Source organism: Pyrus communis, chromosome 17, assembly GCF_963583255.1.
Source record: "Pyrus communis chromosome 17, drPyrComm1.1, whole genome shotgun sequence".
Lineage (NCBI taxonomy): Eukaryota > Viridiplantae > Streptophyta > Magnoliopsida > Rosales > Rosaceae > Pyrus > Pyrus communis.
In genome coordinates, this window is record NC_084819.1 from 13,746,175 (window position 1) to 13,767,476 (window position 21,302).

Sequence of the window (21,302 nt, forward strand, 5' to 3'; positions counted from 1 at the left end):
CAGCGACTCTTGGAATGTCCTGTCATGCCACAGTGTAGGCACTTACCTTGGGACGATCCCGGCTTGTTTGGTAAGGGCGAGTTGGTCCTGGTCGGTTTTGTGACCCATCTTGGTTCGACTAAGAGGATGATCCACGGGCCTTTACTGCCATGGCAGCTGGTTCACTTTTGTCAACTTCCATCTTCATTGCTTCCTTCCGATCAGCTTCTCGATGAACATATGCATAAGAAGCCTGAAGCCCAAGCAGGGAATCTTTCCGCAACACTTTTCCACGAACCTGATCAAACATATCATCGAGACCACAAAGAAACACATAGACTCGTTGTCTCTCAGTGGATTTGTGAAACACTTTGATGTTGTTTTCACACTCCATGGATACTTTATTAAAGTGATCCAATTCTTGGAAAATCTCAGTTAGCTCCCCGAAATAGGTAGCCAACTGTCGGCCATTCTGACGAAGACATGATGCTTTCTGATTCAACGAATAAATTCTAGCCTCGTCATTCTCATCAAAGTAGGCTGCCTTAAGAGACTCCCAAATTTCCTTTGAAGTAGACAACTGAATGTACTGTTTCATAATCTCTGGCTTCATTGACGACATAAGCCAACTCTTAATTTTTTGATCTTCAGAGAACCAATCATCATATTTAGGATTGTCTTCATTAGGTGCCTTGATAGACCCACGAAGATATCCCATCTTCTTCCTTCCGGCAATATGGATTTGAATGAGAGGAGCCCATGAATCATAGTTCTTCCCATCCAATACCATACCAATATTAAAGCTTGAATTCTCTGACTGCACCATAATTGGAGCAGCCACTAGAACAATCCTAGAATCGGCCCTTTTTTCTTCAGCCATCAATCTTGTTGTTGGTATAACCTAAAACCTGCAGCGCTGTGATGGGAATTTGGAACATAGTAACAGACTGATAAGGTAGCGTTGTGGTGGGAATCTAGAACTGTGCGAACGGACTGACAGAACGGGGTAGCAACAACTCTCAGTTGCTCGTTGCAATTGATCAAAGACACGGGTAGCAACAACTCTAAGTTGCTCGCTGCAATTGATCAGGGACATGACAAATACAAACCCAGTTAGGGTTCAATGTTTTCCTTTTTTTTTTCTCCTAACTCGGCTCTAGTGCCAAGAAGAAAGAATGCTTTTCAATGATATTGTATTCATCTCATTCAAAGGTATATATACAATCATATACAATCCTATCATAATAAAGGAAAGAATAATTACATCCTAAACTAGGAAACCAAATATGGTAGGAATCCCACAATTGTAGGAATCCTAATACAAGTCAACATCTACGACGTTTAATTAGTTTCCTTTTCCTCCAGACATATTTGCGAAGTATACCTTGGCCATTATTGTTCTCCAAAATTTTTAAGCATTAATATTTGAAGTTTTGAAAAAAATATTATACAAAAAAACCAAAGCCAAGTTCACAAGACAAGAACTGGGTACCAATGGACTGTGACATTGTGGTGAGTATTATAATTCACAGTCAAAATGCTCTTTGTTTGACAAAGCCTTGTGAATCTTTGTCTGAACAATGCAACAAACAGAGAAACGATTAAGTTAATATTAAGCAGAAGCAGTCACAAACTTTTAATGAAGAATAGAACTAGAACACTAAACAAGCACTACTGTATATAATTCACAGTTTAGTGACCCTTTATTGTTTGTTTATTGGTATCCTAGAGTTTTATTTTTTATTTTTCAAAACTTTGTCATTGTTTCTATATATGCATCATTGGGTTGGGATGCCACGTGGCGCTTAACATGTTTCATGTAAGTTGTTCTGCTTTCCTAGAGTGAATTCAGGTTCCCTCGGATTGCTCTAACGTTATTTTGTTTTATCTTTTATTTTATTTTTCAAATTATTTATTTATTTTTTAGTTTTTATCACAAATGGTTACTTACATTTAAATCAATTAATGATGGTCTCCATGTTTGTCTATCCACATCAATATGGTCCATGTTGTTCAAATGCACCATATATATATATTGTCTGCTAGTGTGATTTTCTTTGACAAGAAACGATAGTGAGATTTCATTGATCAATCAACACAATTATAAGGAGGTGTCAATTGATGTATTCTCAAATGGTCAATAATTTGATTCGGAGATAATTTGCCCAAACATACAAAGAGAGTAAGGGCTGGTTTAGTATTGCTGTGCTTTGAAAAAAAGATGATTCTGCTGTGCTGTGAGAATAAGAGGCTGTGAAATAAAGCAGCAGGGTGTTTGGTAAACTTTTTTGTAAAAGTGCTTTTGAAAAAAAAAAAACAGTATTATAGTGTTTGGTAAACTTTTATGTAAAACATATGTGGAAAAAAATCAATTTTTCAAAGCTGGGTTTTGCAGCTTCTTGTTTTTGGCTTTTTTTCACCCAAAACTGTGAAAAAAAGCTGAAGCTGAATGTTTACCAAACACAAAAACAGCTCCTAGCTTTTTTTTATACCAATTTTTTTCAGAATCACCTCAGTATCAAACCATGTCTAAAACTCTTAAATGGCCACCGCACGAACAAGAACCATTGGGAACTATTGGTACATATGTGCCATAATAACTACAATAACTGCAGACATGACAGATCAATACCAAGAAACACACAAAGTCGTAACCAATAAAATGACACAAACAACTACAATAAAATTAAACTAATCTAACTCGAGAAAGAACGAATTGACCAATCAGCTCCATCTTCATAGTGAAAGTTTTTCTACACATGCGATCAGCTATATCATTTCGAGAGGACACGCATTTCTTGACGTTCTTATGTTCTCGCAATGTTTTTCCGCCCTCGTATGTCCTCTCTCTCGTTTTCCAGAAAAGGCACCCTCTAGACAATCTTTGCAAAAATTATAAGCACGTGGCATGGTAACTGAAATAATCTTACCTTCTAACACATGTGACAATGTAAAAATCTAAAAATGTGAAATTTTGGCTTTGAATCTTCCGTAACCAAATCGATATTTGTCACCTCTAATATTGGACACATGCAAGTATTTAACACCTAATTTAACAAAAGAAAAAGTTTGGGAAAAAAAAAAAAACAAAAGAAGAGGTCGAAAATCTAACGTAGTTAAATTTCAAAAATTAATTAAAATAAAAAATAAATAAAAATTGGCAGAATCAAACAACTACAACCCACCAAACCCAAGCACCGCACCATGTCTAAGAAGTCAAGTGAACTTAATGATGGTTCAGATGGGAAACCTGATCTGGTCAAGCTGAACCTGGAAAAATCAACAAGAAGTAATTGCAAGAGAGAGAAACCGATTCACAAGAGAAAGAAGTTTAACAATGAACTTGCATTCATCGTCAAATTTCCTTCACTTATGAGTCAACTTCTCTGAATTGCAATTATTTATACCGTCAATTTGCTTCACACATTTAAGGTATAAACAAATTTCAATTCGAATAAGTTTTTGTAGGATGATCTTGAAATGAAGATTTATAAAATTGAATATTTTTGATCTTGAAATTTAAAAGGCAAAGATATGTTATTCGCAACACTTGAGATACGTGCATTCCTTATATCGTAAATTTATTTTAAGATTCAAATGACTAAACAATCTCTTATTCGAATGATTTTTTTTATTTATTTATAAAATAACCTTCAAATGATGATTGAAAAGCTAAACAATTTCGATTATAAAATTTGAAAAGTGCAAATAAATTATTCTCAAGAAATGTGACATATGTATTGACCCACATGTGAGATGCAAATATTAACCGTATAAAAATATAATTACACAAATATAGGAAAACATTACATTTTCCCATTACATCCGAAATTCACAAAAATTAAACTTTCTCCATTACACATTATTGGCAAAAACAAGTTTGTGCAACAAAACCAATCCTTATCATACTATCTATATATACTCTACTCTCATCCTCCAATCAAAATGGTCCATGCATCTAACAAGTAACCATCATGATTGAGCTATGATAGTAAGACGACAACGCTACCGAGGGACCATTGTAAATACAATGGTCCTCAGCTACACAATAAATCTACATGGTCCAATTGAAAACCTTCGATGCCTGAGAAGAAATTATGAACCGTACTAACCGCTACATAGTGTTGGGTCCAAAATGTTATGGCACATGAAAAAAAATTTACCCCTAGCATAAAATTATTGGAGCAAAATGAGACAGTAACGATTAAAGCGTTGCTCTTATAGTGCGTAAGGCCAAGACAATCGAAGCGATGGAGCTATACAGTGAGACCAAATCTCTGTCCCACCAAATCACACTGCACCTCAGCCAGTCCAATCCTTGAATTTCGGAGGTCGAATTCCATCCACACGTTTTGCTGATGATGGTGACCAATCACGTACGCCTCCACGCCCAAAAGATCAGAGTTTCCGAATGTGAAGCAATGCAGGGAATCATTTCCCTTAGCCTGATCCGGAACGCGATACAGCAGCCGGGTATCCGATACCTTCATCTCGGCCCCCCGAAACATTAAACTGACCGAAGGCAACGGGGGCAGTTTCGGTTGACCCTGTGGGACCCAGTAACACAAATCCATGGCTCCTTGGAAGACAAAGTTCGGATCGTCCGAGACTTTCAAAATGCCGGATGTTTGGTTCAGGAACTCGGTTCTCAAGGCCGTGTAAGCCGGGCCGAGAAGGAAGGTGAACTGGGTGCCCGAGTCGACCATTGTCTGACCCGCCCCGGTGTGGTCCGGTATGAAAACCGATTTCGGTATCGGCAGCAACTTGTCCGAAACTTTAATACCCTCCAGCTGGACGGTGTACGCGACGCGGTCGAAGTACGGTAACGGCGTTGAGATTTGGATCAACGGCGTGTAATTTAATGGCGCGATCCATGAGAAATTGGAGTCCCCGAGAAGTAAGAGACCCGAGAAATTGGAACCCGAAATGCAGTACGAGAATTTCGAAAAACCCATTTGGGAAACGAAAGAGAGCGACCCGCGGTTCATGCCCATTAACCCGGTTGTCTTCGCGTCTTCGTCGGAGTTGGAGCTAAATGTTGAATCCATGCACCCGAATACTAAACCCGGAATTCCGGAGCTGCCGATGTAGAACGTATCAGCGGCGAGATTGCCTTCGGAGGACGAGGCGTCGGCGTAGGAGAGCATGGCGTGGCAGAGCTTGTTGGAGTCGCAAGAAGCGGGTATGGTGAGGTCTTGGGTCCGGTTCGTGCAGGTGGCTGAGGAGCATGGGACGGGGGAGTAGGATGTGGACTGGGTCGGATCGAATGTGTTGTTATAGTCCCGGGTTTTGTTGCAGTGAAGCCAGGAGAGCTCGCTTCCGGTGTCGATGACCATCGAAACGTTCTGCGGCGGAGTTCCGACTGCGACGGTGACTGTGAGGGTGACATTGTGGTGGAAAGGAAGCCTGTTTGGGGACTTTGGGAGGGACCCAGATGGAATTTGTTGGGTTCTGAGGGGTAGAATGAGTGGTGGAGTTTGGAGTTTGGATTCGGTGAAGCAAATGAGGAGAGTGGCTGAGAAGATTAAGAGAAAAGATTGGAACTTTAGAGATGGGTTTTGGATGGAGTTGCAGAATGTGCAGACTTTCATGGTGGAATTAATAGAGTTGATGGCGGTAGAACTGGAATAGTATAAGGGATGCAGAATGTAGAAGATGGCGTTTTGGGTGGAAGGAGTGGGAGTGAAAGGTATCTATAAAATGAGGTTGAATGTGGAGTGTCCTGTGTTTTGGGGACAGCAAAGAAGCTTCACTTTCTCAGTTTTATAAGTGTCGAACAAAGAGAAATTTACCGGTAAATGTCACGGTCACGGTAACGAAATTCTAAACTAATCGGTAATGTGTTTTTTAATTTTATTAACATGTTAATTCGTGATAGTAAGTGATTGACTTTAAATAATATATTATGATCTTGACATTTTGATTGCATCCGAGGCTTCTCCATGTAATGAGATCTACAAGTCAGGAGGATCCTCGTTGGATCCTCTTTGTGATAATCTTGATGATTCTTCAATCATATCAGTTTATCGTACATCATATGGTAAGAAATCATTGTAAATTTTTATTATTTAAAATTGAATATAAACAGTATCTGATAAAAACTGACCACACGATATATGATGAACGGATGTGATTGGAGTATCCTGGATCCTCACTCATCTACAGAGTAGGATTCTCTCCCATTTTTTTTCCCCCTTCCCTTCATTCCTCTCCTATTTGAACAGTCACGATTAAGCCACGTCAACATCTTATATTAATTTTTTATAACAAGAGAAAGACAAAATAAGAGAATGTGAGAGAAAATTATGGAAGAAGATAGAAAGAGGAGGGAAGAGAATTCTAGTCTCTCATCTACAAGGTATATCAGAGGACAGAGCCCAATGATGTCGTTTGGCATGGTTACAACGTAATTGCCTCACACTTGAACCCAACAAGATTTTGCTTAGTTTGCTTTGGTACACATATCATTTACTTGAATAAGTCTTTAATAGTCGGAATTATTGGGTAACCTGGTTTTATATCTATTATATTGTCAAGAAAATAAAAATTGTATTTTTGAATCCCAATTGTTCACTTTTTGTACTACTGAATAGTTCAAACTATTAAAGAAAAATTACATTTTTTTTCTACTCTTTTACATGGTTAGATCTTTATGTAAATTCGAAGAAGCCTTCTATTCCATGGTTCATTGGCGTCTGTCGCTTTAACCAAGATATTTATTTACAGCTAAAGTGACTAAAATTTTAAAGCCATGCATTCTATAAAGTTGGTTTGAAGAGACCCGAAAATCGATTGCCCTTATAAAAAGTTACCACTGCCAAATCATGCACCAGATGATTACGGTAAAATTTTCAGATAGCTTTTAAAGTGATTTAAATTCATTAGATGATTCTACCCAATTAAAGTCCCATGATTCATCTCTCAAAACGAGAGATTCTTTAAAATGGTTAAATGCGGATTTGAATCATACTATTACTAGTCCATTGTAAAGTTCAGTCCACTCTCTCATCTTTTAATGTAGATAATAATATTTTGTTTAAAATAAAAATAAAAATCACCACACCAATGTAACCCTCTATGACAAGGTAAAATATGCCATTTTTATGAGAAAAAAAACTTACTTACATCTAAAATATTACAGCATCAATATTCTAAATTAATAATGTTTTACATTGTTTTACACATAAAAATACATAATTAACTTGGGATATTTATGACATTCTGAAAATTATTATACTCAAATAATAAAAAAGGGTGCCATAATTCACATGGGAGGCCGACTTGACTCTATATAGTTCATCTACCCTTTAAAATGTGCTTTTGTTTACTTAGGTTTTTAATTATTATTTTTTTAATTAAAAGGGTTTACTACTAGGTTTAATATTAATGCGCATAGAGGGAGAATAATTGAATGGTATTTGATGATGGCATCCTCGTGCTAAAAGTATGGACAACCTTTTCTTTTTGTTGGTTGGACTCTGAATTTATTTTTTGAGGGTTTTGCACGTGACCCATGAGTGATTGCTCTCCTCCTGGGGACGGGAGTATAGGCCGTTGTGTGAGGCTGTGCAATGGACAGCTATCACATGACACAAAATCCCTGAGGCCCCCAAGTCAATTCTTGCGGTTTAAGGGTCTTTTCGTTTTAGGGTTTGGTCCTACAAATAGGGAGAGGATTCTCTCGTGATGTACTTGTGGGGATTCTAGAATTTTCACATCTTAATCATTTATTGTACATCGTGCGATCAGTTTTCGGCAAGTAATATTTTTGTTTAATTTTAAATAAAAAAAAGTCAAATGATTTTTTAATGTACGATGCATAATGAATGATTAAAATGTGAAGATTCTCACAATTTGGATCCAGATGAGATCCAAATCCCTACAAATATAAGGACTTCAAACAATATGACATATCTTTTCTTTTTTTTTTTTGTCAAAAAACAATATGACGTATCTTAGTGGATTCGAAATGATGATCAAATTATGGATGCATGCCAAAGAGAAACTTACTTATCAAATGTTGTACACTCATTTTGTAACGAACAAAACAGAACGAACCGTAGACAATTTGTTTATGAGTGTTTCTCTTTGATTGCTTGCAAGAGGAGAAAAACTTATTTGTCACATATTGTATACTCATTTTGTAACGAGCGAGACAGAACGAAACATATAAACATGTTTTATGAGAGATTCTCCCCAATTGCGGCCTTGCAAGCTTCACCATGATCATAATATAATATAGAGTTAAACAGGTATTCTCTTTTAGAAAAGAGAGAAATATTTAGGCCTACGTTTGTTGATGTTAAATTGTGAGATCCAATATGCATGGGTGGTGAGGCAGCCAATGTGCAAACCAATGTGTAATTGTGAATACTACAAACATAATGTTCAGGGCGGTTGCACATGTTATGCTGAATTGTTCGAGGGGCAGGACCAGGACTCATGTTTTTTCTTGCATGATTAGTCTCCATTTCTCCAAATGGATTGCTCCTGGTCCTATTTGGCTCGTGAATCAGAAAACTGGAATCAAATGAAACCCATTATTGAGCAAGTACAAGGACCAAGTTAGTTGCATGTGTAGAATAAAGCCATCTGCGTGGGAAGGCCAGAAAAAAACTTACTTACAAGAGTAATGCTATTAATACTATATTTTTGTACCACATTTTCATACCACGTTAGATGACATTTGATATGGACAGCCACATCATTTGAATTAATCAGATTTTTAAATTTAGTTTATTATTTAATAAACTAATAATTAAGAAAAACTAATTAATTAAATGATGATTGTGGTATACGAGGAGTCTTTCTCCTTTATTCCTTTGGGTTTTGTAAAATTTTCAAATGATGTGACTGTCCACATCAAATGCCGCCTAAGATGGTATAGAAATGTGGTATAAAAACATGGTAGGAATAAAATTACTCTACTTACAATTAAAATATCACAGTAACAATATCTTAACCTAAATCAAGTAGTGCTTTGTTTCAGATACCACCCGAGTTATAATAAAATTTATCTCTTGTTGTTTCCATTTGTATTAAGTCCTAATGAAGTACAACAATTTGTATTACATGGTCGAACAAACCAATAATAGAATGACACGTATTCGTTATCTCAGCTAGCTATCCCGTAGCGAAGCCCTTTCTGTATATTAGGCTGTGTTAACTAAGGAAGAAATATTCCTGAAAGAATTAAGACCCCAGTTGAAAGTTGTAAAGCTGATCGGTAGTTACATGAATGGGCACATCTTGAGATAATTAATTCTCACTAATCATGATTTGTAAATTTGTATACAGGTGGGACTCGAAATTCTTCCTTCTATTTCACTCCACAAATTGTTGAGCTATTCTTGAAATTGCAGAATATGTTCCAATAATGGAGCACACCACCCCGACAATGACAATCATAATGCAGGTTGCAACCTGAAAATTAGAACAAGAAACCTTTGTGAAAACCATTTTATAACACAAGATTTCCGGTAATTAAATTTCATTTAGTACAATGATGGTTTGCTTCTTAATTACCTGCAATTTTGTTAATCTACCCGAGTAGCATGAGATAACTCACGCATGGGAAGACAACAGCCTGCCAAGGAACACAAGAAAAACTAAATTAATTGATCAACTGCACCCAGTAGTACTGTAGGGTAGGGTTATGCACATATATATAAGAAAGAAAATAAGAAAGAAGTTACTCACCACTAGCATTGCTACAAAGGATCCAATCAATGCCATCACAGAGCCTTCATTCCAATTCACAAAAATGAATTTATATTTAGAGTTTGGCCTTATCTTATTATTCCAAAAGTAAATGCTAGTTTGATATGCTATGTCACTCGATTGTCAATTAAAACTCAACCAGATAAACTTTGTTAGTAGTTGATATTGACAGTCCAACAACATAACATGACATGGTTAGAACAAAAAGTTTTCAACAACTTACCGAAGTAAAGAAAATTCATGGCCACAGCCAAAGTTGATAGAACTAGAAGTGTTCGAACGAAGATCGAAACCAAGTAAGATCCCATCCAAGCTTCGGGAAGGAGTTCCTCGAAACTCCAGTCCACCGGCGTCATCGTCAAGGCGTACTTTGTCACTGGGTTCACAACCTGTATAATCGAGAAAATAAAACATGATGAAAATGCAATTCGAAACTAGGGCATACTTCGATAGTTTGGATTCATATATGAATAGGAACCAAGTTTCTTGAACCATACTGTTGTCCACACTGCAATTTCAGAAGCAACAAACTGTTTGGGCATGTTTAGAGTGAACTGAGAGTGGATTGAGTCTCCAAACATCATAAAGCCACATACCGCTACGCCAGTGTATATGAAGAAGCAAAAAATAACACTGCAGCACAAGATAAATGTAAATTACTATGTCACGTCCATTTTTGAAACCTTGAAAATAGAATGTCAAGTCTTAAACATAACTGCGCAATGTGTTCGAGTATTTTGAAATGGAAGCAGTAAGCTATTGAGGATAAGGTACACATAATCAAGGAGAGAAGAACTGAGAATGATAAGAAAATTGCAGAGAATGAAGAGGAATTTCTAGAAAAACTTGCAGAGAGGCTATGACCTCACTATTCCATTCAATTCACACGAAATGTGTGTGAGAGGGAATGAGCCAATCACAAGCTCAATTCCCTAACGGTTACATAGAGCGGGATTATCCCAACATTACATCATCCAATCCTAGTCATTCATCTTATCAGCGTACGAGGTTAAGACACACGACATTTTTATACAACAATGGCTATTACACAGGTATTATCACAATTCAAAGGAGTTGCTTCAGTTTGAAACTCACGAAAATCCTCCAGAACAAACCTTAGCCATGTTGCTTGTGCATTAGCCCTTGAAGCACTGATGTACTCAGCCTCAGCAATGGATAAAGCCACATGTTGTTGCTTAACCAAAGCCTACGAACACTCCACTGCCAAATGTGAATGCACAACCAGAAGTGTTTCTCGTGTCATTCTCAGAACCACTCTAATCCCTGCAACAGTAGCCAATCAACACACTTCCTTTCCCTTTTTCATATTCCAAGCCATAATCTAGTTTTCCTTGCACATATCTCAAGATTCTTTTGGCAGTTCTAAAATGCTTATTAGTTGGACAGTGCATAAACATTGCCAACACGAATGCATCATACATTATATTTGGCCTTGTTGTTATGAGGTACAAGAAGCTCCCTACAATCCTTTTATGCTGAGCTGATCAGCAACACCACTCCCATCATCCTTTCTTAATTCATCATTTGGAACAAGTGGAATACACACCAAACTTCTTGAGCAAAGAAGTAGCATATTTTTTCTGGTGTATAAATATACTTGATTCAGTATGCATAACCCCTAGTCCAAGGAAATGGTGTACAAGGCCCAAATCTGTCATTTCATATTTGCTTATCATATCAACCTTGAATTCTTCCATCAAACTTTGATCACTTCTAGTATAGACAATATCATCTACATAAATTGCTACAATGATGATTCCTGCAGTACCTTTGGTTTTACTGTAAAGAGTTGCCTCACTGATACTCTTTTGAAAACCACATTGAGCAAAATATGAATCAATCCCCCATACCATGCTCTTGGAGCTTGTTTCAACCCATACAATGCCTTGTGCAATGTATAAACCTTCTCTTCTTATACCTCTTCTTTCGATACTCGATTTAGACATGCAGAATTTACATCTAGCTGAAATAATCTCTCTTTCTTTTGCAGCTAGTGCAATGAGAGCCATTGGAGCAAAGGTCTCATTGTAGTCCACTCCTGACTTTTGTGCATATCCTTTTGCCACTAGCCTAGCCTTTGTTCTTTTGAATTGACTCATCCAGATTTGTACACCCATTTGACACCAATCACTGGCTTGTCATATGACATGTTCACCAATTCCCATGTGTTATTTTTTTTATCTTAGAAATCTCCTCACTCATAGCTTTTCTCATGACTCATCTACTGAGGCATCCTCAAAGTTCTCAGGCTCAACAATGCACATGTTGCATTTTCGTATACTTCGCTCAGGCTTTTCCATCTCAAATGTGTTGAATCAAGGTTCTCAAAATCAATTGGACCACAATGAGAACTTGTTGCAGTGACATGTTGATTCTGAGAGCTTAGCAATGCTCAGACTGAGGAGTAGGAAATTCACTTGCAAAGATTTCCTCCCCTAAGTCATCTTCTTTAATGATCTCATTTGAAATGAGTAGAACACACACCTCTTCCAACTTGCCCTTCTCCCAATCCCATTTGCCATTTTCATCAAAGATTACATCTCTTGATATTGTCACCTTCAGTGTTTTAGGATTGAGGATTCTGTAGCCCTTCTCACATGTGCTATAACCAATGAAAATGCCTCTGGCACTAGTCTCCTCAAGCTGCGCCTCTAAGTTATTTGGTATGAGTGAGCAGTACACTGAACCAAATGCCTTGGGACCTTGCCATTTTCACAACCGTTCTATTCTTCCCTTTCGCCACTCCATTTTGTTAAGGAGTATAGACAACAGTTAATTGTGTTTCCAGGACAAAACTTTCACAGAACTCAGTGAACTCATTTGATGTGATTCACCTCCCTTATCACTTACGAGGCCTCTTCAATTTAAAACCACTTTGAAGTTCCACCATTGCCTTGTACTTCTTGAACACTTGAAATACTTCAAACTTGTTTCTCAATAAGTAAATCTAGCATATTCCTAAATGATCATCAATAAATGTGAGGAAATATTTGTTGCCACTAAGTGTTGGAATTTGCATAGGACCACGCACATCTGAGTGTCCTAACTCAAGTGGTTCGTTTTGCTCTCAATGCTTGATTCTTGGGAAATGAGTCTATGTAATGCTTGACTATAGTGCAACCATGACATACTTCACTTGTTTCTTGGATTTTCAGGCAGCCTAGAAATGCTATTTGCAAGATGTAATCTATGCTGTTGTGCATGATAACATACATTAGAGATATTATATCGATATTATAAATTACATTATTGATAACATGTTGGTACCTTTTGTTAGCTACAATGATGTCAACACAATATTAAGAATATATTAGCAGTTATCTAATAAAAATGTGAAGGATGCAATGCCCTTTGTATGTGAGTGATACGCCATCAATATTATCAATACATTATTGATAACATGGCAATACATTTCATTGGCTACAATGATATCAACAGAATATCGATGACACATCAACAATCCATTTTATAAACGGACTATATATCTAACAGCCAACGTATATGGCGTGGTGATGATTAACCAAAAGTTTTATGCGACAGTGTTGAAGAGAAATCTTGTTTTTAAGCTTTGACAGCAGGTGAGATTAAAGTTACAAAACAGAGAAGGATGTGAAGGGAAGGAAGAGGCATAGAGTATTCTATCTTTTGTCTACTTGGTTGAGCTTGCCAAGGCCATTGCAACGAGCACAGACGATCTGAGCCTCGTCCTTCCTCGCTGCATTTGCTCTCAAAGTTGCCCCTCCCTTCCGAACAAAACCTGCTCCGTCGCATTCTGGACACCTAAAGAATCAACACAGCAAGCACATTTCAAGCTTCCATTTAAATGGAATCATGCTTAGCAAACAAGGAAACCAATCAAATGCAAGAGGGGTAGTCATGAGTAATTACAGATCCTTCCGGGAGAAGAGGATTGGAAACGCAGTTCCAAGCAAAGCAACAGCAGCAGCACCAGCAATCAGGTAAGGGGTGCCATTAGCTGATACATCTCCAATAGCAGCAGCCACCGTTGAAGGTTTCTTCTTTTCAAAGTGCATTCTGAAGAGGGAGGGGCTCCGGCCGACCGCCACTGCCGACTGTTTCAGTGGTTGTGGAGAAATCATTGTCAGAGGAGAAGACATTGATCCCATCTCGAAGATAATTTGGTAATTTGAGTTTCTTAGGGTGGAAGAGGAAAGGTTATGGTTTGTGTTCAAGGTCTATCGCTCTATGGATATTGGTTAATTTTAAATGGATAGGGCCACATCAGCACAACTCAAAGATTTCTGTCGTTTTTGAGATAAGGCTGGGTCCACGCCATTGCTGCCAACTTCACAGATTCAATAGATAAGTTTCGAGCATTTATCTGCATCGGAGATCCTGAGTTCGAATCCCACCTTCAAACACCGCTTGTACAAAAAGGAAAATAAAACATAGAGGTCCAAGCGGCCCCTTGCTTCTCTCCTTTTCCTCAATCTTGTGGAGGCCTAGTCACTAACTGATGGTTGGAAGTAAACGAACGGTTGTGTGACTTGTGAAAGCAATGAAGTAAAAACTTGCCAGCAGGCTGTGGCAGCGACTGAGAGGCAGCACCTTGTGGGCAGTGGCACATTAAGATCCAGGGGGTGCATTGATGTGGATGAGCAGGATAATTGGCAATGAGGGCGATGGGACGAGACTAGCATTGCGATGGCTCAGCATCTACTGTCCATACGGTCAATTAGACATTAAATGGAAGCGCAGAACAGACTCTCAGAGTGTAACCAATTGTATTATTGTATACAATCACGTGTTTATCTTGTTGATACGGAAAATTTTCTCCAACTCATGAGATAGCTACTTGGCCTTTACACGTAAAGGTTTGGTATTGCAGACCAAGAGTCATCCACTAGTCTACTTTTCACACAGAAGTCAATACCCCCATCCAACACAAGAAACTTGCTAAAAAAGGAATGGCCATGGAGAAATACTTGTTCTACAAGCAAACATTATAGACCACATAAATGTCTTGTCGCTATAGCCTATAGCAGTAATTCAATTCATGTTTGTAGGTTGGGAATAAAATCTGTGGTAACATCAATGATGTTTAGCCAGGAAGATATTCATGAGTGGCATTACTCAGATAGAACAAGTGCTCATTGAAACATTGATCGAGAGTCGGTAATACTACCTTTGTTGGTGTTCTGAATTTCGACTGGAATGGATAACCCGCTATGTTCAAGAAGAAATGAAAAAATTGCGTCCAACTTGAAGGTAGAAGAATTACTCAATAAGAAAACTTATCCATTTCAATCCCCACAGAATGATAGGATTAGAGGAAATAGTTTCCTTCACGCTCTAATCATGCTGGCAACTGGCAAGGATTGAAACAGAGTTTGCTTTAGATGAACATAAAAATGCAACTCAACAGCATCAAACAAGTGAAGCAGCAATCACTTTCGACTAAAACAATGCTAAAAGTACAACAATGGACCAAAAACAGCCATCACCTTCTAAGTCACTTCACTGCAAATCTGCAACACGTGACGGCCGAAAATCCTAACAGTAATACAAATAATAGCACAAAGCCTAGTACCTCCGTTAACTAACTTCCCAAGTCCATGCCAACCGCACACTCCTCCTCCTCCTCCTCCCACATGAGGGGAAACTAATTCCTAGTCTCTACCAATTCAAAAATTCCATCTCTTCTTCGGAGTCTCGATTTCAATTCCCCGTCATGTATTGCTATTTACACCAAACAAACAACAAATGTACAAACTTTGCCTTCCGACATTAATATAGAAGAACCCGAAAAATAAAAACAATACACTAAACCTCAATCAGTTGTCTTCCAAAGCCCAACGCTGGCTCCTCCGCCGCGATGATCTACTGAACACATTACCAGACCGACTTCTCGAGCTTCTCAGCCTCCCGAAAAAAGAGAAGAAATTGCGAAAAGCCTGAGCAAATCCCCCACTCTCTCTGGCCCTTCTTCTAGATGCCCATGAAATCCTCCTAGGAGCACCCGCCGTATTGAACCCACCATCCATCTCGGTGTAAACAACTGGGAGCTCACGCTCTGCGGCTCTTCTGCCTCCAGTGAACCTCCCCACGGCAAATCCACCACCGGGCAATCTCCAAATAGTCAACCCCACTGGCTCTTCTTCTCCAACCACGCCATTGTTCTCCGGCGATGCTCTGCCACTGCCGCGAGGGCCTCTCACATCAGTCGGGAGCTGGTGCCGGCAAACCGGGCATGAATTGCGGATTGAAAGCCACGGGAAGATACAATCTGAGTGGTAGATGTGCTTACACGGCATCTCGCGAGCTTCCGAGTCGAGCTCGAATGCCTCTTTGCAAACGGCACAGTGCGACTCCGTCGAGACGTGGCTGTCGGCGATTTTAATGACGGGCATGGACTCGATTGCGGCTTTGGATGCCGGAGGGTGGTCCAGCCGCGCGACGCCATTTTCCAATTGGGTCAACTGGTGGAGCAACCGGTCGAAACCCGACCCCATTAAGATATCCGACATGGACGACGGAAGCGGGCGGAGGCCTAACCCGGCTCCGTCATCGTAGAACAGCTCGAAGCTTCCCGGGTCAGATTCAGTATCAGGTGGGCCCCGGAGAACGATGACCGGGTTAAACGGGGACCGATCGCGGCCGCTTCTCTGATTCCGGCGAAGTCTAGGCGGGCTCGGGCTCTGAGAAACCGGGGCGCTGTCGAGGAACATCGCGGCGGTGGGAAATGGGTGGTGTAGCGGAGAAGATCGGGTCGGGGTCGGGATCTCTTCAATAAACCCAGCTCCGCAATCGGGGCAGAGGATCGAATCTTGAGTCCGAACCCGAACTTGAATCGATCGGTTACACGTGTAGCACCAGTAGGAGGATGCTGCCATGGAAGCCATATGAAGGTATCGGAAACCCTAGAAATTGCAGAGAAAGAGGGAAAGATGCTTTCTCTCCTCCGTTTTCGAAATTGGGAAAAGATTGAATCTTTGCTGGATTGGAATCGATGCTCGGCGACCCAGATGAATGCAATTGAAATCTGGGGGGTTCAGATCGTCGAGTGGGATTGGAGGCCCAGTGAAGCAAGAGCGAAGAGGAGAGAGGTAGAGAGAGAGAAGGAGAGAGGAGCGTGAGCAATGAGAAAACAAAGGTTTCAAAGGGGGTGAAGCGAAACGGAGCGCGTTGTTCGTTTTAAAAGCGTGGTATTTACGCTGGCATTGGCCCAAAGCGAAAATTAATTTTAATTAAATTAAAATATGAAAGATATAAAGCTTTAACTACAACTTTACCCCTATATATAAGTGGTTGTTCTATTTTAGTCCTCGACTTTTGTTTTTTACGGTTCCAAGTTAGTGCTTAAACTTTAAACATTATGTCTAAATGAAAACACTATTTTAAACTTTAAACATTGTGTATAAAAAAATCGACATAATTAATGATTAACAAAATTTTATCTAGATTTTTTTTTTTCTTATTTCGACCACCTCTTAACGATCATTAATTTTTAAATTGTAAAAAGAGATCAGATGTATAGAGAGAGTTATTAGTTATGTGAGATACTGATATATAATAAGAAGGGCTTAGAATTCTAGGTCCAATATGGTGTTCTATGACAGATTGAAACACTAAACAATCTCTTATCGCCAATTGTTTTGTTAACTCAATTACCATAAATACTCATCCAATGAAAAAAAGTCACGTGTTAAGAGATGGAGGGCATTATGATAGTAGACATGCCATTATGTCATCTTTTGTGCAAAATCACTTTATGTAATTTTTTTGGATACAATGTTTTACTTTAAACTAATATGAAATACAAGAATAAGAATTCAAACTTGAGTTCATGAAAAAAGTGCATACGATCTAGTAAATGTGGCTACACTTGCGTCTGCACTTTATGTCTTTACTCAAACACTTGAAAAACTTAAGTACCAACTTGAGACCAAAGTATGGTTAAGGACCACACTGAAACCCCCAAACACTTTAGAGGCAAAGTGTAAAAAAAGGGGAAAGTGCTCAATAAGGAAAATAATTGGTACGTGAGAGTAATATACGCAACTGCATACGCAAAGGGGTATGTCGACTGTCGTGGGGATTGGGCCACACAAAGACGACATGTCGTGTGGAATTTCTTTTAACATGTTACAGCTCACCGAAGAGAAAGAGTAGCAGTGGCTCTCCCACCACACACCAAAAGACGAACATATTATCATGGGAGATAGAATAATCCACGTTTCCCCCATATATATATATAATTATTTAATAAGTGTGAGGCAAATGCAAATCTCATTTCACAAGACTATATGTATATCCTTAACGTCACATGATTTCTTAAGTAATAAGGCGATAGACATATAGTTGTAATGTACGTATTGTAAGTTTGATATGCATTAGCGGTTTGCTATTTTAAAGTTTAAACTTTTCAAGTTAGTCGTTATCTAATATAGGTTGAGCACAATGGATATATGAGTTCATTTTCTAAATCTCAACCAATGGAATCTTCAAACGTTGAGTTTAGAGCTTTTTTTGGCTTATAGGAATAGATCGTAATGAATAACTCACTACACTTAAAGTATATTGAAGGATTAAATGACAAAAATTGAGTTCAACTTGAAGGTAGAATATGCATTGCTTATTAAGAAAATTTATTCGTTCAAATCCTCATAAAAACAATAGGATTATAAGGGATAAAGTTTCATTCATGTCTAGTCTCCTTCTAATCCTCCCAATGAGGAAAATTATTCCTATCTACTTTCAACATACCTTAAATTTGTTTCTACTTTCAACATACCTGGAATTGGCCGAGTTATGACACAACCAGTCTAGTGATTGGTTCCATATCTGGTTATTGGAGCTTTCTTTGTAAGTGACCATGAAATTAAAAAAAACAAGTTCTCTCTTCTTTGTTAGTTCGCAATATATTTGTGACTGGGGTAATTTGGTCTCGTTAGATACAGATGATTGATTAGACTGGATAATACTCGATATTCAAGACATATTTGAAGGCATATGAGAATGATTTTTCATTTTGAAAGAATTAGACGTAAATAGGGCGAACTCCTAGTTGACAAATCATTGGGCCTCAAAATCCCAGCCCACCTAATCTTACTAGCAGCTCTCAAGCCGGCAAGGCCCAGCAACTCGTTGCCCTCCACCTCGTGTCTTCTTTTCGGTCGTAGAGCAACTCAAACAATCCAGAACCTACCGGACGTTTCAGGAACCTCTGAAGTCAGGAGTCCGAGCGGTACCCTACGTCCTTGATTCTTCCTATATAACTCTGCTGCTGCTTTAATCTCTCTCCTTTATAATTTCTTGTTCCTCCAAGACGAAGCAACAATGGCGGACGGCGGACCCAACTGGGAAGGACTGCTCAAATGGAGCCTTGCCCACTCCGATGGCACTCACCCCAATCGCAATTTGAGGTAATTATCCCTCTCGCACCCAAAATAATACTAATTACGCAAATAAGTTAAGTTAATTGAAATTAAATTGATTGGGTTGTGTTTTAATAGCGAGGAGGATCGGAAGTGGTTTATGGAAGCGGTGCAGTCGCAGACCATCGACGTTGTGAAGCGGATGAAGGAGATAACCCTTGTAATGCAAACTCCTGAGCAGGTTTTGGAAGCTCAAGGAGTTACTCCTGCTGATATTGAAGGTTTTTTCCTTCCCTTTTTTTCAATTTAATTGGTAAAGTTTTCGTTTTTCTTTGTTTTCCGAGGAGTTTTCGACGAATTTGTTAACTTTTTTGTTTATGGTAATTCTTTTGGGCTTGTGGCAGATTTGTTGGATGAGTTGCAGGAGCATGTTGAGTCCATCGATATGGCCAATGGTAACATTTCTTAGCCTTTTTCCTGATCGTTTTGTTTTAATTCGAGCGATATTCTAATCTAGTCTAATTTACAGCGAGGGGAGTTTTGTGTATTGAATATTTGGGTTCTTTACTAGCATAATGGTAATTGCAATTTGTAATCTGGCGTCTCATTGGATGTTGATGTATGTGTTTTAGATCTTCATTCCATTGGCGGTTTGGTCCCGCTTCTTGGTCACCTAAAGAATCCCCATGCTAATATCCGCGCCAAGGCTGCAGAAGTTGTGACAACTATTGTTCAGAACAACCCCAAGAGCCAGCAACTGGTTATGGAAGCGAATGGCATGGAATATCTGTTTACTAATCTCGCATCTGACCCTGATGTCACAGTTCGAACCAAAGCTCTCGGCGCAATTTCCTGTATGTGCTTATTCTGGTGTTATGATGAATTGTGTTTGCTGTTTAGTCATGCAAACTGTTTTGTTTAAGTTGTGCGCTTTCTTCTCAAGGATGTTAATGTAGGGTTTGCTTGCAAATATTTACTTTTCAGCTTTGATCCGGCACAACAAACCCGGTATCACTGCATTTCGTCTGGCAAATGGATATGCAGCCTTAAGAGATGCTTTGGCTTCTGAAAACGTGAGATTCCAGAGGTAATGGTGTGTTACAAGGATTTTCGTTATATCTTCACTTGGAGCTATTTACTTATTTTTTGAAGGAATTAAAACATGTTGAGAAACCGTATTAAATTATATATTTTGGAAATCTTCCCTTGTTTATGACTTAATTTATTCATCTTTTGGTACCTCCAATATTGAATTTCTTGAAAATCATTTTTCAGGAAAGCCCTGAACTTGATTCAGTTCCTACTGCACGAGAATAGTTCTGATTGCAACGTAGTAACTGAGCTAGGATTTCGCCGCATAATGTTGCACCTTGCCTCTAGCAAAGATCTAGAAGTACGAGAAGCTGCACTTCGGGGCCTTCTTGCGCTTGCCCAAGACAAAACTGATGGGGCCAATAGTAGGTTAGCTGATGAAGATGAGAAGTTGAAGCAACTTCTTCAAGGACGAATTGAAAGCATCAGTTCAATGTCTCCTGAGGATCTCGGTGCAGCTAGAGAGGAGAGGCAGCTAGTGGACTCCCTGTGGAATACCTGCTACAACGAGCCATCTTCTCTTCGTGAAAAGGGGCTTCTTGTTCTCCCTGGAGAAGATGCACCGCCACCTGATGTAGCTAGCAAGCTTTTTGAACCTCGTCTTAGAGCTTTTTCTCCAAATCCTGCTGATACAAAACTCGCTACTGAAAAGAAAGAAGCTCCTCCTTTGCTGCTAGGATTAGGTCCTCCATCCGACGCAGCAAACACTCACGGTAATTCCGGTGCCGGAGATGATACCAATGGCAGCTCACAGACGAATTAATAACATAGCCATGGCCGTTTATGTTGGCTGTATTTAGCTCGCTCAGGGAAACTTGTTTTAGTGTATCAAACCTTTTTGCTGTAATTTCGTTCACTCTCCCTCACCCTTACACTTGTATATCGTTTGGATTCACTGGAAGTTTTGCTTGCATAATTATAAAATTACGTCCTACGCTATTCCTTAAACAAAATGGGGGCTGTTATTGACATCTTAAAAATTTTAATATGCAATCTTCGTGAGCCTTATTTTTTTTCTCCTAAATATAGAAAGTTGGACGCGCCAACAAGAGTCCCAAAAAATAAAAAATTTCGTTGTGTTTGGCCCTCCATTTCCGAAGACGGCCCTGATTATTTTACATGGCTTTTGTTGGCAAGGGATTATTTCACTTG

General features: G+C 39.0%; 4 protein-coding genes and 1 long non-coding RNA gene across 5 annotated transcripts; 1 reads left to right on the top strand and 4 right to left on the bottom strand.

Annotated features, from left to right (window-relative positions):
* Window positions 1–3,758: 3,758 nt before the first annotated feature.
* Window positions 3,759–5,639, bottom strand: LOC137721757 (aspartic proteinase PCS1-like). Its single transcript, XM_068460779.1, has one exon. It carries the CDS (start codon window positions 5,568–5,570, stop codon window positions 4,236–4,238), a length of 1,335 nt encoding a protein of 444 aa, XP_068316880.1. The 5' UTR covers window positions 5,571–5,639; the 3' UTR covers window positions 3,759–4,235.
* A 3,390-nt stretch (window positions 5,640–9,029) lies between these two features.
* On the bottom strand, window positions 9,030–10,191 carry LOC137722269 (uncharacterized). Its single transcript, XR_011066750.1, has 4 exons — window positions 9,923–10,191; window positions 9,679–9,722; window positions 9,505–9,565; window positions 9,030–9,402 (listed from the first exon to the last, which is right to left on the bottom strand). It is a non-coding gene; the product is annotated as an uncharacterized lncRNA (long non-coding RNA).
* A 3,015-nt stretch (window positions 10,192–13,206) lies between these two features.
* On the bottom strand, window positions 13,207–13,923 carry LOC137722268 (uncharacterized). The gene is made up of 2 exons (XM_068461234.1): window positions 13,609–13,923; window positions 13,207–13,500 (listed from the first exon to the last, which is right to left on the bottom strand). Exons 1-2 carry the CDS (start codon window positions 13,845–13,847, stop codon window positions 13,359–13,361), a joined length of 381 nt encoding a protein of 126 aa, XP_068317335.1. The 5' UTR covers window positions 13,848–13,923; the 3' UTR covers window positions 13,207–13,358.
* Window positions 13,924–15,117: 1,194 nt separating this feature from the next.
* LOC137722267 (probable E3 ubiquitin-protein ligase RHC2A) lies at window positions 15,118–16,846 on the bottom strand. The gene has a single exon (XM_068461233.1). The coding sequence runs from the start codon at window positions 16,581–16,583 to the stop codon at window positions 15,516–15,518; it is 1,068 nt and encodes a 355-aa protein (XP_068317334.1). The 5' UTR covers window positions 16,584–16,846; the 3' UTR covers window positions 15,118–15,515.
* A 1,930-nt stretch (window positions 16,847–18,776) lies between these two features.
* On the top strand, window positions 18,777–21,103 carry LOC137722915 (uncharacterized). Its single transcript, XM_068462034.1, has 6 exons — window positions 18,777–19,106; window positions 19,197–19,339; window positions 19,463–19,513; window positions 19,691–19,912; window positions 20,043–20,145; window positions 20,334–21,103. Exons 1-6 carry the CDS (start codon window positions 19,021–19,023, stop codon window positions 20,911–20,913), a joined length of 1,185 nt encoding a protein of 394 aa, XP_068318135.1. The 5' UTR covers window positions 18,777–19,020; the 3' UTR covers window positions 20,914–21,103.
* Window positions 21,104–21,302: the final 199 nt, after the last annotated feature.